This window comes from Petromyzon marinus, chromosome 30 (assembly GCF_048934315.1).
Source record: "Petromyzon marinus isolate PM22_M1 ecotype Great Lakes invasive population chromosome 30, UKy_Petmar_22M1.pri1.0, whole genome shotgun sequence".
In the NCBI taxonomy this organism is placed as follows: Eukaryota; Metazoa; Chordata; class Hyperoartia; order Petromyzontiformes; family Petromyzontidae; genus Petromyzon; species Petromyzon marinus.
The window spans coordinates 8,655,540-8,672,898 of record NC_133696.1 but is presented as its reverse complement, the minus strand read 5'-3'; the positions used below and the strand labels follow the sequence as shown (position 1 = coordinate 8,672,898).

At 56.2% G+C, this 17,359-nt stretch overlaps 1 protein-coding gene across 4 annotated transcripts in view; it reads right to left on the bottom strand.

The window, feature by feature from the left end:
* Window positions 1-17,359, bottom strand: part of LOC116947556 (inosine-5'-monophosphate dehydrogenase 1-like) — a 36,456-nt gene that overhangs the window by 5,757 nt on the left and 13,340 nt on the right. For all 4 annotated transcript variants that reach the window (XM_076070687.1, XM_032963433.2, XM_076070685.1 and 1 more), the window contains 12 exons: window positions 15,191-15,239; window positions 11,125-11,226; window positions 10,689-10,763; window positions 9,409-9,615; window positions 8,448-8,535; window positions 6,487-6,686; window positions 5,489-5,579; window positions 4,834-4,929; window positions 3,526-3,669; window positions 3,061-3,205; window positions 2,383-2,526; window positions 1,708-1,791 (listed from right to left, as the gene is read on the bottom strand). In XM_076070687.1, coding sequence (XP_075926802.1) covers window positions 1,708-1,791; window positions 2,383-2,526; window positions 3,061-3,205; window positions 3,526-3,669; window positions 4,834-4,929; window positions 5,489-5,579; window positions 6,487-6,686; window positions 8,448-8,535; window positions 9,409-9,615; window positions 10,689-10,763; window positions 11,125-11,226; window positions 15,191-15,239 — 1,425 coding nt within the window. The remainder of the gene's footprint in view (window positions 1-1,707; window positions 1,792-2,382; window positions 2,527-3,060; window positions 3,206-3,525; window positions 3,670-4,833; window positions 4,930-5,488; window positions 5,580-6,486; window positions 6,687-8,447; window positions 8,536-9,408; window positions 9,616-10,688; window positions 10,764-11,124; window positions 11,227-15,190; window positions 15,240-17,359) is intronic.

Sequence of the window (17,359 nt, the reverse complement as noted above, 5' to 3'; positions counted from 1 at the left end):
AAACATCAACACTGGGGAGACAAAGATGGCTGGGTACGGTGTTGGTCACCCACCCCCCATCTTGTGTACCGTGCCAGTCTTCACAGGTGCTCGTAAACAGCACTTACCCCCAACAGTTTGTTCATGGCCACACGGGACAGTGGGGAACACAGGTGGTGCATCTGCCGCCGGCCAACTCGGTCAGTTAAGCAAGAACACCGGCACATCTGTCCTGTGACAGATGGAAGTGCTATTGACCTGAGAGCGAGCCTTGTACACCTATCCTGCCACTTTGGCTTCAAAGGGCACCTATCCTGGCGCGAGCACTGTGGAGACACCACCACCACTTAGCAGCTGCCGTTGTGCGTGCACATGGGAGTGCGTCTACATGGGAGTGCGTGTGCATACGCGCATGTCGTCCCACGGTGACGTAGGCAGTTCCGCTTCAAATCAAGCAAGGATTGCCATTTGAATCAGTGCTCTACACCCTATGGGACATGTTTACCAATCGTCAGGTGGGTGCAGCGTATTCATGACCTGTGGTTGCATTTCAACGGAGAAAGTTGGTGGATGTCAAGAGTTTGGCGAACCCTGTTCTGCTACATCACTGCGGCGGTGTCGCTACTTTACCGAAAGAACCAAAGAGTATGGATCCCCGCAGACACGAAAACTTAAAATCTAGATTCAAATCTAGATTAAAGCTTGTTTTGTTAATCAAAACACAAATCAGTGCAGAGCCCAGGACACACAGCATCCTCGGCGCGTGTCTACGAGTGACTTGTGTGTACAGACCGCGTTTCCCTGTAAGCCGTGCGCAGAAAAACACGCGTGGCCTGGATTGGCAAGACACGCGCACACGCAAGCACGGACACGCAAGCACGCACGCAGGCAGGCAGGCACGTACACATGCGATGACGTGCGCGAAGGTGAGCGACCGTAACGTTGTGGGAGATGCGGTTCGTAGCGGCACGCCAGGACCCGGCATGCGCGTGGGAGAGATTAGCGTGGGTGTGTGTACGTGTGTGTGTAGGAGAGTTTATAATTCAGTGTCAGAATGTACCAGGTGTGTGTGTGTGTGCGTGCGTGTGCGTGTGTGCTTGTGTACGTGTGTTCGTGTGTTTGAGCGACGCTCACTGGAGGTGGTACAGTGGGGGAGCACAGATGGGGCTGCTATTTTTTTTGTCAGTCAATTCATAACCCCAGGGTCTGTCTTGTGACCTCCTGGCAGTGAGTCTGCATCACTTCACGTGGCCTCAAAGTGAATGTAACCTGGCACAAGTGCCGTGGTGACATCACCGCCGCTTGGTGGCGAATGGCGGTCGTGTGTGTCTATACAGATGTGTACGTGTGTAGGGAGCGGTGGTGCGGTGGTTAGCGCACTATGCTACGAACTAGGAAACCGGAATTTGATTCCGGCTCAGGATCAACATCAGTGACGATTACCAGAAACCAGTCTTGAACCTCGCCTAAGTCAACTCAGTCTTAAATGAGCAAATGGTGTGATCAGCACGACGCCCGCACCACGAACGGGCGTGGTGCTGATCAGCAGTGTCGGCCTTCATCGGGGTTTGCGAACAGCACTAGCCCCAACAGTCTGTTAAAGGCTATGGGGGGGGTCTTGATCTTTTTTTAGTGTCTGCGTGTGAACGTGTGTGCGTGTCTGCGTGCGTGTCTGCGTGCGTGTGTCTGCATGCGTGCGTGTGTGCGTGTGTGCAGTGGCCCACTCACGAGTGCAGGCCGTGCACGCCGCCCTCCACCTGCGCAGACATGGTCCGCTTCTCGAACTTGAGCTCCCCCGTGTACATCATGGACCTGCGACGGCACCAGAGACAAGCGGCTCGTCAGCAGGGCTCGGCCGACTCTCGCCACAGCCTCGACGCCGCAACGCAGCAGTGCGGTGGTGGCGACGGCGGTGGCGGTTGTGGCGGCAATGGTGGAGGCAGCAGTCGTGGTGGCAATGATGATGATGGTAATGGCAGTGGTCATGGCGGTGGTGGCAATAACAGTGTAAGGGGCGGTAGTGCAGCGGTTAGCGCGCTATGCTACGGACCTAGAGACCCGGGTTCGATTCCTGTTCACGGTCAACACCAGTGATGATTATCTGAGCCGGTCCTGGGTCTCCCCTAGGTCAACTCTGCCTCAAATGAGTACCTGGTGCAGTGTGTAAACATCACCACTCGGGAGACAAAGGTGGCCGGGCATGGTGCTGGCCACCCACCCCCTCGTGTGCCGTGGCGGCCTGCATTGTTACTCACGAACACCACTTGCTCCTACACTCTGTTAAGGCTATACTGGGAGGTCTTTGTTTGACGGTAGCAATGGTTGTGTGACTGTGGTGGTGGTGGTGGCGGCAGTGGTAGTGCCGCATGTTTGGCGTGGGTGTGCGCGGGGGTCACGCCGTGCCGGAGGATGGAGAGCGACTTGGCGCCGATGTCCTGGCAGCCGTGCTGCATGCCGGCGATGAGGTACGGCACGAAACGCTGCACCGAGCCCTTGTCCTGCACGGAGCCCGATACGCCTTGCGCCACCTTCATCTTGTCGTTCTCGCTATGAAACACACGGCAGCCAGCGACGTCTCACTCCGGGTAGTGTCCACAGCCTTCAAGGGCTTCCCTGGCCCTTCACAACCCATGCCTGCCCTTTATGAGCCTTCTCAGCCTTCTCCGTAGGTAGCCAACCAATTAGGACGGTTGGCAAAATTCGGTGGCGAAAGAAGTTCAACATGCATACATGAGCCTTCATGAGACTTCCTTAACCTTCATGAGGTTCCCACAGCCCTTCATAAGCTTCCCCCCATCCTCCACGAGCCTTCCCCTGGCCTTGACAAGCCTTCCCCGGCTCCGTTAAGAGTTACCGTGAGGTCTATCTGCCAATTGGCTGGTTTGTACAGGCTAGGTCGAGCCTCTGACTGGCAGTGTGCTCTGGTCTGCTTCTCCCGAAGTTCCCGCATAGGGACGTGTTTCTCTCTCCACGACGTCCGCACTTTCCGCGCGGCGGTGGGGATGGCGGCAGTGGTGATGGCAGCGGTGATGGTAGTGGCGTTGGTGGTGGCGGTTATGGTGGTGGCGGCAGTGGCGGCACCTGAAGTAGCGGCTCTGGCTGCCCTGGTTCTTCTCCATGGCGTCCAGCGAGCCCATGCCACGGTACTTTTTGAGCCGCACGCCGTCCGAGAAGAAGTACTCGCCCGGCGCCTCCGTGGTGGCGGCCAGCAGGGAGCCCATCATCACTGTACGCGCAGTGGCACGGTCCGGTGATACACCCCGAGAATGATACAGTCCCCATCAGTGGGACAGCCCATCAGGGGTGCGGCCCATCAGTGGCGCAGCCTGCCAGTGCTACGGCCCCCGTTAGTGGTACAACCCATTGGTGGTGCGACCCGTTCGTGGCACGGCCGGGCCCATCAGTGGTAAAACCTGTTGGTGGTACGGTCCACCTATGGCAGTGTACAATCGTGGTACAACCTACCGACAGTACAACCTGTCAGCGGTACAAACCCACAAACGGTAGAGTCACGAGTGTGCGTGCGCGCGCGCGTGCTTCCCACACCGGTGGAGGCCCCGAGCGCCAGCGCCTTGGTGATGTGCCCCACCGTCTGGATGCCGCCATCAGCCATGACGGGCACACCGAAGCGGCGCGCGTACTCAGCCACGCGGTACACGGCGGTGCCCTGGGGGCGGCCAACTGCCATCACTGCACGCGCGAGCACACACGGGTACACGCACGCACACGGGTACACAAATACACACATGGGGTTGCGCACACGAGCACGCACGCGCATGGTGTGGTTGGTACGGTGCGATGTCAGGAAATAAACTATTAAACTTTTATTTTACCAGTTAAGGCCCACTGAGCTACGTAGCTTTTTTTCAGATGCGGCCTGGCCACAAATAATGGCTCAATGAAGTGGCTTATCATGTGGAAATGTATTGCAGCCAAATACTCTAAACGCACATTGCTTCTAAATCTGGACAGAAAATACGGAGGACTCGGGGAAAAAGCCACGTGACCACGGGGAGAGAGACACGTAAACTTCAAATATAAAGGTGTCAGGGTCGGGATCAAACCCACGACCTCCTGCATATCAGGCGAGGTAGTTAACATCTCGCCACCGCGGCGCCCAATGTGTTAAGGTGCGCGGATTCCGCGTGGTGCGTTCCACGTGACGCAGTGCGTGTGGTTCCACATGTGTGATGTGACGTCGCTCGCTTTCGCGCGCGCGCACACACACTCACCTTCCTGCGTGATGCAGATGGAGCCGGCCAACACACACTCACCTCCCTGAGTGATGCAGATGGAGCCGGCGCACACACACTCACCTTCCTGTGTGATGCAGATGGAGCCGGCGCACACACTCACCTTCCTGTGTGATGCAGATGGAGCCGGCGCACACACTCACCTTCCTGCGTGATGCAGATGGAGCCGGCCAACACACACTCACCTTCCTGCGTGATGCAGATGGAGCCGGCCAACACACACTCACCTCCCTGCATGATGCAGATGGAGCCGGCCAACACACACTCACCTTCCTGCGTGATGCAGATGGAGCCGGCCAACACACACTCACCTTCCTGCGTGATGCAGATGGAGCCGGCGCACACACTCACCTCCCTGCGTGATGCAGATGGAGCCGGCCAACACACACTCACCTTCCTGCGTGATGCAGATGGAGCCGGCCAACACACACTCACCTCCCTGCATGATGCAGATGGAGCCGGCCAACACACACTCACCTTCCTGCGTGATGCAGATGGAGCCGGCCAACACACACTCACCTTCCTGCGTGATGCAGATGGAGCCGGCGCACACACTCACCTCCCTGCGTGATGCAGATGGAGCCGGCCAACACACACTCACCTTCCTGCGTGATGCAGATGGAGCCGGCACCCATGCCGACTCGGAGCGCGTCCACCCCCGCGTCGATCAGGTTCTTGGCCTGCGCCGCCGTCACCACTGTGAGGGTGGCACGCGATCGCTACTCACGCAACTGCTCGCTCCCCGCGCCAATGCCCACCGCCACGACCACGCTCGGTGTAGCGACTCAGGGTCGCAATTCTGCTCATTTATATTACATTATTGGTACCGTTCTTCTCGTTTGTTCCGTCCCGTTTATTCAATTAGCCTGCACGTGATGTGAATATTTAATGATCATTGGTCTCCTTCTGGCTTTACCTGTAAGCAATGAGCTAACCCAGCTACTCTTAGCTATACCTCTCTAACCATAATTCAACTGGGCACCAGTACGAGCCCCACCTCTAACCCACGGGCCTAAAGCCGCGAGTACTGGCCCTATCTCAATCCTAACCAACTAGCCAATCAGCTACACGATTCAACCCTAACCCTTACCAAATATGCCTGAGGTCCTATCTGTCGCTAACTCCGCCTCTGTATGTCCGCCGCACGCCATCCAATGTTGGTTCTGATTCTCAGTGTGGACGTTCACCGCACTGGGACCTCCGCCCCTCCCCCCCAGCCCCGTGGGACCCCCTCCCCCTCGCGATGTTACTCTCACCGTTGCCGCCGATGACCTGCAGCTCGGGGTACGTCTGCTTGATGTAGCGGATCATGTTGATCTGGAACACCGAGTTCCCTTGGGAGGAGTCCTGGGGGCCACGCAGGGAGGAGCACACAGGGCGGTGGTAGACAGCGTTTCCATCGTTATTCACCGACTTGCTGTCCGCGATTTTGGCTCTCCGCGAATCGCATCCAAAACTCAACACGGCTGCATGAAGAGAGAGAAATCAAGTGACGAGAGAGAATGTGATGCGAAAAAGTGATGAGATAAAGTGATGATGTATAGCATCATTATAATTTAAGGTAAGTTAATTTATACATTCTTATTGAATACTTTAATATTTATTTTTATTTACTTTATATTTATTCTCACCAATTTGTTGGGTTACTATGATAATTTGCACGTATTTAATAGCTTATTTACGTATTTATTCAAGGTAATTCAAGAATAACGAGGGAATACTGTACATGGAGCGTCACTCACTGGATAGCACACACAGGCACACATGCGTAAGACGGCACAAACACACGGGACCGGCCCTACCCAAATCCGCACACAGGCCAACAACGCATCCATCACTCCCTATGTGGCCAAACACACACACACGGACACAACCGCCTGGCATCAGCGCGCATGCGCACACACACACACGGACACAACCGCCTGGCATCAGCGCGCATGCGCACACACACACACACACGGACACAACCGCCTGGCATCAGCGCGCATGTGCACACACACACACACACGCACACACACGCACACACACACACACACGGAAATGACACGGGCTCACACCGGCGGCACTGGGGACTAAACGGTGGTGTCACGGACGGACAAACTATAGCCGTGGCGAGCAGGACGAAATAGCTGTGGCGGCGGGGTAAAGATGGCTGTAGAGGCGGGGCGAGACAGCCGTGGGGGCGGGCAGACAAGCCGCAGCCATGACAGGCGGGCTGAGCGAGCCATCACGGACGAGCGGGCGTGCAGCGTACCAGGATGACGACGTCCACCCCGGCCTTGACGAGCAGCTCCAGGCGGTGCTGGTCGTCCGGGCGAGTGCCGACGGCGGCGCCGCACAGCAGCTGCTTGTGCGCGTCCTTGGAGGCGAGCGGGAAGTCGCGGTTCTTCTTGAGGTCGGTGCGTGCCATGATGGCCACCAGCTCGCCGGCCTCGTTCACGATCGGCAGCTTCCCTGCAGTGGCGCGGACGGACGGACGGATGGATACGTGTCATCATCATAATCATCGCCGTCGTCATCGTTCTCATCGTCACCTTTTGTAATCGATACCACATCTCCCAAGCGGCATGCCACGTGTGTTGTTCTGCGATGGCCAAGCTGCGCCGCTCTGCTCGCTCACCCCAGCTCGCGTGCTAAGCTTGGTTTGTGACTTCATCGCTCACCCGTATATCGACTCGCTCTCACTCTCGTTCACTCGCTCGTTCATTCACTCACTCACCCACTCATGAGCCCACCCCCACTCACTCACTAACCCCCTCGTTTACTCACTCACTCCCCAACCCACTCACTCACCTACCCCCTCGTTTACTGACTCACTCACTTAACCACTCAGTCTCAAACCGTATCTTGTAAATGGGCGATGCATTTCCGTGCAAGGTGGTTATTTTGTCTGTTGCTGCCCAGCGCACTGGGGTGCTATGGGGTGTACACGTCGGCGCTGTGTGAACCCGCACTGCGATCGTGGAGTGGGGGCGGGGAACACACACGTGTGGGAGCAAGTGGTGTTCGTGAGCATCTATGAAGGCCAGCATGGCACACGAGCGGGTGGGTGGCCAACACCACGCCTTTGTCTCCCGAGTGGCGATGTTTACACACCGCACTAGGTACTCATTTGAGGCTGAGTTGACCTAGTGGAGGCACTCTGCGCTACCATCGCGGAGTTGGGTGGGACACACACACGTGCTGCGATGGTGAAGCGGGACACACACACACACACACGTGCTGTGATGGTGAAGTGGGACACACACACACACGTGCTGTGATGGTGAAGTGGGACACACACACACACGTGCTGTGATGGTGAAGTGGGACACACGCACACACACACGTGCTGTGATGGTGAAGTGGGACACACACACACACACACACGTGTGTGATGGTGAAGCGGGACACACACACACACACACGTGCTGTGATGGTGAAGTGGGACACACACACACACGTGCTGTGATAGTGAAGTGGGACACACACACACACGTGCTGTGATGGTGAAGCGGGACACACACACACACACACGTGCTGTGATGGTGAAGTGGGACACACACACACACACGTGCTGTGATGGTGAAGCGGGACACACACACACACACACGTGCTGTGATGGTGAAGTGGGACACACACACACACACGTGCTGTGATGGTGAAGTGGGACACACACACACACACGTGCTGTGATGGTGAAGTGGGACACACACACACGTGCTGTGATGGTGAAGCGGGACACACACACACACACGTGCTGTGATGGTGAAGCGGGACACACACACACACACATGCTGTGATGGTGAAGCGGGACACACACACACACGTGCTGTGATGGTGAAGCGGGACACACACACACGTGCTGTGATGGTGAAGTGGGACACACACACACACACGTGCTGTGATGGTGCAGCGAGACACACACACACACACACGAGCTGTGATGGTGAAATGGGACACACACACACACACGTGCTGTGATGGTGAAGCGGGACACACACACACACACACGTGCTGTGATGGTGCAGCGGGACACACACACACACGTGCTGTGATGGTGAAGCAGGACACACACACACACACGTGCTGTGATGGTGCAGCGGGACACACACACACACGTGCTGTGATGGTGAAATGGGACACACACACACACACGTGCTGTGATGGTGAAGCGGGACACACACACACACACACGTGCTGTGATGGTGCAGCGGGACACACACACACACGTGCCTTTCTTGCTCCTCTGAAGGATGTCATTGGCCTCCTTGAGGGTCACGCCAAATGGGGCCACCACAAGGTCCTCCTTCCGCGTCATCACCTGCCCCACCGCCATCAACGTCACCATCACCCGTCACCGCCATCAACATTATCGCCACCATCAAGAGCGAAACAATCATCATCATTCGGATCATCGACAGAAATACAACACCAACACTGACTCCATCATCATCACCACCATCGACAACGATACAAACACAATCACCATCATTACCACCATCAGCAGCGCTACAAACACAATCACCATCATTACCACCATCAGCAGAGATACAAACACCATCACTGTCACCGACACTGAATGTGGAATCTGTAGGTGCCAGGGCAAAATACTCAAAGTTCAGCACAGGAGGATTAAGTAAGCCATTTGCTGTACTGCCATCTCCAGGCCACCTGGCAAACAAGTGGTTTTGGGGGCTTCACAAATCTATGTGACACACTAACGCTTGTCTCCAAAGCGCTGACTAACTCAACCACCACCAAAGACAACGATTCCCCGTATAGCCTTAACAGACTGTTGCGGGGTTATGGCCAGCACCTCACCCGGCCCCCTTTGTCTCCTTCGTGGCGATGTTTACACACTGCACCAGGGGAGGCCCAGGATCGGATCAGATCGTCACTGGTGGTGGCCGTGAGCTGTGGCAATAACCACGACACTACTGCTGACCACTAACACCACAATTACTATCACCACCGCCACTCTAACCACTAACACCACAGCGATCATCACCAACACCAAAGTGATCACTATCGCCATCACCACCACCACCACCACAATTGTCACGAATTAACGACAATGACCATCACCCTCCAGTAACAATACCACGAACACCACAACGATCACTGTGCCCACCACCGCCACGGTGGCAGCACTGTGGCAGTGGCGGCTTGCGGTGGTGGCGCCGCGACGAGCGACCTGGTGGAGCGGGATGCCGTGGTCTTTCTCGGTGAGGAAGTCGATGTCGCGCGAGGTGATGACGCCGGCGAGGCGGCCGCCCATGCGCCCCGTCTCGGTGATGGGGATCCCTGAGAAGCCATGGCGCGCCTTGGCCTCCAGCACGTCGCCCACCGTGTGTGCCGGGCTCAGCACCACGGGGTCCGTGATAAAGCCCTGCTCGTACTTCTGCCGGCGAGCGGCCGTGGTGAGCGGCAAGCGGTGAGTGACGAAGGAGGGCGGGCGGTGAGCAAAGAGCGATGGATCGTGGGTGGTGGTTGGTGGGTGGGCGGGCGGGCAGGCGGGTGGGCGAGGGATGAGTACATGAGTGGTGATCAGTGAGTAAATGAGTGGCGAGTCACAAGCGGTGACCAGTTAGTAGTTGAGCAGTGGGCAGCGAGCGGAGAGAGAGAGAGGTGAGAGATGAGCGGTGGAGGTGAGAGCAAAGGTTAGAGGGAGATGCGGTGCAAAAAAAAAAAATCAAGGCCGCTCTCATCCTGATCATCTGTGGCGAAGAGGCAGTGCAGATGGGACAGCACTGACAACACCGAGTACACGAGGCAGGCTCTACAACTACCATCAAAACATCATCAACAACAGGCCGATGGGCACATCTTCATCGATAGAAAATTAAGGACGCAAGCCACAGTGGTGCGACTGTGGCCATGGTTAACTATGGACGGTGTAAGTAAAACCATAGAGACACAGAGATATGGAGAGATTCACAGAGATACATTAAAGACAAGCCGCAGTAGTGCAACTGTGGTCACGCAACCCAAACTATGCAGCGCGTAATAAACCCACACAGCAGTCTATGCTCCGTCAACGGAAGAGGAACAGCAAAACGACTCTCTCTCTCTCTGCTAAAGCCCTCTCATCGTGGCCAGCAGACCACGACCAATGGCGCTTTAGCTCCGGAACAAATTGCTGCCGCCAAACGCAAGGAAAAGCACAAACGAGGCAAAACATTATACTAATTTGCCCTTCAATTACGTGACCTCAAGATCATGACGGTTCGTAGAATCGTGGCGGAGGAAAATCATTATCACTCAATGGATATCCGCTTCTGTTGGCCGTTCCCAACCGCGGAAGTTGGGGGAGAGGGGGTTTTGCACTGCCCCGCAAGATTTCTCAATAAATTAAACTCATGACTGGGTGCTGATAGCACAATCGGGGTGCAACTGGGAGAGAGATTTTCACAAAGAGAGGATGGGGTTTGTTTTATTTTTAAGAAGAGAGGGTGGCGATGTTGCTCGACGTACCTTGACCTGGTGCACTTCGTGAGCCTGGGACTCGGGGGTGCAGTTGTGATGGATAAAGCCGATGCCGCCCATCAGCTGCTCAAACAAAGACAAACACCACCACCACCCCCCCCCAATACCCATGTAGCCTTAAGACATTGTTGGGGTAAGTGCTGTTGGTGAGCACCGATGAACGCCGGCACAGAGCACGAGAGGGTGGTGTCGGCCAGCACCACGCCGGCACCTCTGTCTCCCACAGCTGATGTTTACGCCACATTGCACAAGGTGCTCAAATTCTTGAGGCCGAGTTAACCCAGGGGGAGGCCCAGGACAGGTTCAGGGAACATTTGCCTCTCATACTGCGTGATGAAAGTGAGACCCATTTAAGTGACACCCCCCCGGGTCACTCTCGGTGAGCCCGGGTAAATCTCGGTGAGCAAATTTGCGCCGCTCTCACCGCCATGGCGATGGCCATGTCGGACTCGGTGACGGTGTCCATGGGCGAGGAGACGAGCGGCGTCTTCAGCGTGATCTTCTTGGTGAGCGCCGACGTCAGGTCCTCGATGGAAAAAGGGGTGGGGGGGGATCACTGTTAACCGGCGCGCCATCGAATCACTGAGACTGAGGACGCATCGTGGCCGGCACCAGTGAGTACGGCCGTATCTCGCCATTGCTTCCCGGTCGGTGCAACCACGTGGTGGCGCCAAGACGTGGGAGCTGCGTAGCTGGCGAAGACAGAGGAGGGTATTGCCACACTGGCCTCTCCTGCCCACGATGTGTGTGCTTCCACGGCGGTGGTGAGGAAGTTGCTTTAAAGCCGTGCGACACAAAATGAATGACGGCCAAGCATCCCAAAGGAACGACCCTCCCGATAAGTCTTCGGACGATAGTGTGGCAATCGTGGCTAAATAAACAAATGATTCTTATTACCATTGTCGTATTATTATAGTTGGCGCATGCTACGGTGGCTGCATCTGCCGCCTGGTGGAAGAACCGGCGTAAGTGTCGCCACCGGCTCACCAGGGAAGTCACCGCCCGCCGGCTTAGGGGGGGGCGGCACCACCACCACCGCACAGGAGGCCGAACGGCGCTTTGAGAGCCGCCTCGTGACCCCGCAAATCTTCGTGAATGAGCTTTGGGGCGGATATTTGCGGGAGGGTTTTACCCAAGTCACACAAGGGGTCATCGCCGACAAAGCCGTCGATGCTGCCAAACCTTGCCGTCACTTCCTTCCTTCTGCCAGATCCTGAAAGTTGTTGCAGTCAACATTTAAGCCTCCCTGTACTATTCGTACTGCTCTCACAGTAGAAACACGTGCAGGCAGTGGATTATCATGATCGACCGAGTCGTCAGCTTGTTCAACAAAATAAACTTGAAACGTGGACATGATCGGGGCTTCATTTCAGCCGGGTCTGTCTGGGTCGGCAACCCAAAAATCATGCGACCCCCAGCACACCACATCCTGTATACATCTCGCTACGGACGTGCCTTACTGGTAACGAGCCACTTAATCTGGTCTGCAAGCGGACATGCTCAAATATCCAGCGAGGACTTAAGCCCCCACGGAGAGTTACGCAATGGTGGCGGGTCCTGCAGGACGCAAATACATATCCACAAAGCCTGCCGTTTAATAACGTACCGCAGGTCTGCAGAGCCGTGCGAACAATGTTTGCTCAGTTTGGATGTCCAGAGTCAATGGTCCAGAGTCAGTGGTAAAGAGTCCACATTTCTACGGCAGGGCCCAGAGTTTAGCGAGTAAGACGATCCTTTCGTGACGTTATCGTAACGAAAGGACATCGCGCTCGAGGGTCAATGAAGAAGTGAGATCGGTTTGTGTGACCGGAGCGAGCGATGACGCCGATGTTTGGGGGGGTTGGGAGGTCTTTATCCAGCAGCGGAGAGATCACGACTGAAGATGACGACGAGTGAACCGCAGGGTGGACGTGCTGCGTAAGGGACGCCATCAACTCGGGGGGGGGGGGTCTATTTTTATATTTTTATCGCGCGTCTTCGCCCGCGCGCCCAAGACGCGGGGACCGGGTGCATGTCCCTGCAGGGCGCACCAGTTGTCTGCCCCCCCCACCTCCCCCACCGTCGCCCCACCTCCGCGTTACCCAGAGCAGACCCGGTGCCCATTAACGCCAATTACCCACAGCCTCACCACCGCGGCTCCGCCACCGGGGGAGGGGCGATTACTTCCGGAGCTGGAACTCGGCGTGCGACGAGCCGGCGACTCGAAATCCCCCACGTAGCCGGAGATCGCCGCCTGTGAACGCCATCGCTGTAATCGACGCGCTCTTCGTTGGAACGTGCATGTCGCACGGTCGTCGCGAAGGTGGCCGTGTGTGTCGGAGTGGGGGGGAGGGGTGGGGGTGGGGTGGGGGGGTGCCATCCCGGGATATTTCTTTTCCGATTTTTCCAAAGCACCGCAGGTCCGGACAGGCGCGCTACCGCGGCGGTGCCGTCTCTCGCCGCTCGATCCCCCTGCCTCCCCCTCACCGCCACCTCCCTTCACCTCCCTCCTCCGCCGCGTGCACTTTCAGAGAGAGCCCAATTAAAGAGAACAAGCGGCAATTAAATAATTAAATAGGACGGCTGCGTCCGTCGCTGGGCCGCGCGTCCCCACCGTCGCAACTGGGCCGACGCTGCTCACACTCCCGGACTGCTCAACTGCTTGCCAACCGGTGCCCGCGTAGAAATTAAACCACTACAATGCCGAGGACTCTCCAAGGAGGGCCTCACCGAGTCTCGGGATCCTGCTGCGCCGGGAAGCGTCGGCCACGAATATTGCAAATGAGCGTTTGGCTTCGTTTGAGAGGAAACCGGAGAACTATGGAGAAAATCCAGCACCCGTGTTGCTGCGTACGAGAGAGCGGGGGGAGGGAGGGGGTTGCACTCGGCACTGCCATCGCCTGCACACGCTTTGAAGCACCACGCCTGAAACACCTGACAAGCATTGCATTGGGGATGTCTGGCCGGGAGTGGTTTTGCATCACGTGGGACAAAACAAGGATAAAACACTCAGAGATCTGCGTACACAGGTTCAGGAACCGGATTTCTGCAATGCCTACTCGTGACAACCTCGCAGCCCAGTGGGTATTGTGGATGCCGGCAAGTCATTCTGCAATCCGTCAACCCTAACAACATCGTAGGCGTGCGCTGCCACACTCCACGGCAGATGCGGATACCCCAGAAAAGAGACCATGGAATGTGTTCACCACCCCGCCACTCCTGACACAATCACCCTGCTCATCAACCACCTCGATATGAAGCATCACAGCCGCTGCTCTAGAGCAACATCCAGAAGTAGAAGAACCGCCGGACTCGGAACACGGGCCCAGCGCGCCTCTCACGATCGGCGGTCATGAGAATAGCGGGCAGGCGACGGCGTCTCACCAGCCAGGGATTTAAACGCTTAATAGCGAATCAATGCACGGCCGATTCCGTGCGGATCACTCGCACGCCAAGCCTAACCCGACCCTGATCTCGCCTCCCTAATCCCAATGGATTCCCACCCCTGATCCTCGAAAACGCACGCCGCTCCCCCTCCCTCTCCTCTACGGGGTCACCCGTGCTCAACCGCAGTGTTAACAACCGCCGATGTCCGTCCCAAGTTCCGTTTGAGAGGCCGATGCTACGGCGAGCGGACGGCTGGGATTAACGACTGCACCCCCCGCTAACGAGGTTAGGGTGAGAGCCCCCCCCCCCCCGACTCCCCTCCCCTCTCTCTCGCCCCCCCCACCCACATCTCTTCCATCTCCACCACTTAAACCCTCAACAGCCACCCGGCACAATCCAGGATGAAGCCACAAGAGCAACTTCACCGACTTATTTTGGTTTTAAGCTTCCCCGGCAACTCACAGGCTCCCAGCCGCCTGCCCATAGCACTGCTACCACAGTAATAGAAACATTACCCCCCCCCCTCCACCCTGCAGTGAAAGGTAGAGATACAGTGTCATATCATCTTCATAATCAGCCATGGTCTACTGGATGCAGGCTTCCGCCGTCACGATCCATCACGGTCCAACGCTGCTACGGTCCAAAGCTGCTACCGTCCATCTCACTCCTCCTGCGCTTGGATGGAGCTTCGTGGCTCCAACTTTGCGCGGTGGTCGCCTGTCCAAGCGCTCTCCGGGCTCAGCCCTGCCGAGCTTTCGTGATCCCAATGGAATCAGGTGCGCTCAGGGTGATTTAAAATTAAGGGACAATGTGCCGCATGTGTGTGTGTGCACAATGGTAGTGCAGTGGCTGGCACGCTGCACTACGAAATCTGGTGATACGGGGGGATCTTTGTCTCCATCATACGTGAACAATGTATGTATGTTGAACTTCTTTCGCACCGTACGTAGCCAACCGTGCTAATCGGAGGCACGGCGGAAGGACAACAATGTTTTGGGGAGCGGTGTCGCAGTGGTGAGCGCACTGCGCTACCCAACCCGGCGACGCAAGTTTGATTCCCGTCCGCAGGTGACATCCGTGGCGTGTGACGTGTGAACTCGGCAGTGAGGGCGGGCACCACTCACCACCTCCTCCACGGTGAAGTCGATGAATCCGGGCAGGATGAGAAAGTCACTGAAATCAGGGGAGGGAGGCGGAGAGGGGAGGGAGCCGGTTAGGTGTGGCACGCGCACCGCAAGCATCGGCATCTTCCACCCCGGAGGGCGGCATGGACAAACACATATGGGTTGCTCGGGAAAATTCATTATGGGAGCACGCGGAAAAGTTTTATTCTGATAATGGCCACGTAAAGCTCCAGTGTTCCCACGTGTGTGTGTGCATTCGCAGCATTGCTGGCTAATGTTTTAAACAGGAGGGTGCGTGGCCAGATTAATGGGTAACCAGGTGATGAGGATTTTCATTGATAAGGTGATGTGATGACCAAGTGACCTTGAGATTCATTGATCAGGCGATCCCATAACAAGGTCACCAGGATATTCATAGATAAGGTGATTGGATACCAAGGTGACCAAAAGTGACAGGAAGATTAAGCGATCAGGTGACCAGGTGTACGTTTGAAAGCGTTAATGCATTCGGTCTGTCCGGCTGCAGCGGGGGTCACGGTAACTCTCGTAGAGGTGATCTATTGTAAAGCCAGGTGCTGATATGAACAAGTGGCCGTGTGTACCTGGCCTCGTTTGTAATGTCCGTAAGCGCTTTAAGATTCTGCTGCATTTAAGCGCCGAATGCAAAGCCTTATCCGTGCCACGCGTCCCGTTTGTTCTGCACGGGTACCTCGAGAAAACCCACCAGCACGCTTACCAAGGGACAATACTCAAAAGTTGGGTGTTCACAAGCCCTCTTGCTGCACTGCGGCATCCTGGACAACCCGCAGGCTCGCAAGGTTTCGGGAGTTTCACAGTTGCATGATCCACCATTCCTGGCGGCTCGCACGCGTGCAATCACGCCCTGCCCAGCGAGACGTCCCCCAGATAATAAAACGAATATTGTTCAAGATAACCACCCTGATGACGGACCAAGCCGTGCGGTAACCACGTCATAACCAATAAGCTGATGGCGTAAAAAAGATAACGAGGTCGTAACGGGGAGTTTAACAGATAACGCCTCTTCTCGGTTACCAGCGGTCGAGTCCACGTACATAAATGTTTCAACCCAGTGGCGTAGCTATCGAGTGTGCAGGCGGTGCAACTGCCCGTGGGGCACCCGAGGGGCCCAGGCGTAGGGATACCAAGAGGGAGGAAATTGGACAGCGCTCATGCTGACCACGCGACACCACTGATGAGACCCATAGACTTACAAAGAGACCCCATAAACTCACATACAGACCCCCATAGACTCACGTAGAGACCCAGAGACTTACATAGATGTGATCAGCGATCATTGATTCCATTCAGGCATTGATTCTTTTTGGTCTCGTTTTCAATGCCTGTATTGTTTCTCGTTTGTCGAGTTAAGTATTTTTTACAATCCCACTCCGATGCGAATTATCGACTCTCGGCGCCATTCCTCGATGAAAACGTTCACGTATCATCATGGGTCATCAATCCTTCGCAATCGATTTCATTCGTCCATCGCAAACAAAAAACAAGTATCGTTGCTAAAATTGGCTAATCGGTGCAAGCCTTGTCGACCGCAAGGCCGAACGTTGAGTTGACACCAAACTCGCCGGGGAACCCTCAGCGACGGCCCGCGAGCTCAAGAGTTGGCCGCAGGACATTCACGCCGATCTGCTTACGCTGCTCGCGATAAATTTATCTGCTTTTTACGGAGTAAATCCGGATAATCCGGTGCCTCTCTCTCTCCCGCACCAGGCCCTGCTACCCTGCCACCATCACCTCCCTCCGACACAGCTGTTCGCCCTTTCGCTGCCGCGTTGCCAAGGGGCGATGTGGTTATGCTGTCACCAGTCAATTACGACTGGAGACTCTCAAACCCGCCGTCGCAATCCGTGGAATTTGTAACATCTCCCTCTCCGTGAAGGTCCGGAGAAGAGAACGACAGCGCCACTATCACGCTGGCTCGCGAAAAAAAAAAACCATATCGTGTACCGACGCCGAGATGAGCTGGTCGCTTGTCGCCACGATTACAGCGGAAAAGCGTTGAGCGGGGGAGATGCAGCGAGAGCTGGACACGAGTGCACTGCACGTACGCATGGGATTGCTGCCACAGCGGTGTCACGGTCGGCGCGCTGCACTTGCAACCCAGAGGTCGCCGCTTCGATTCGGTCTCCCCGG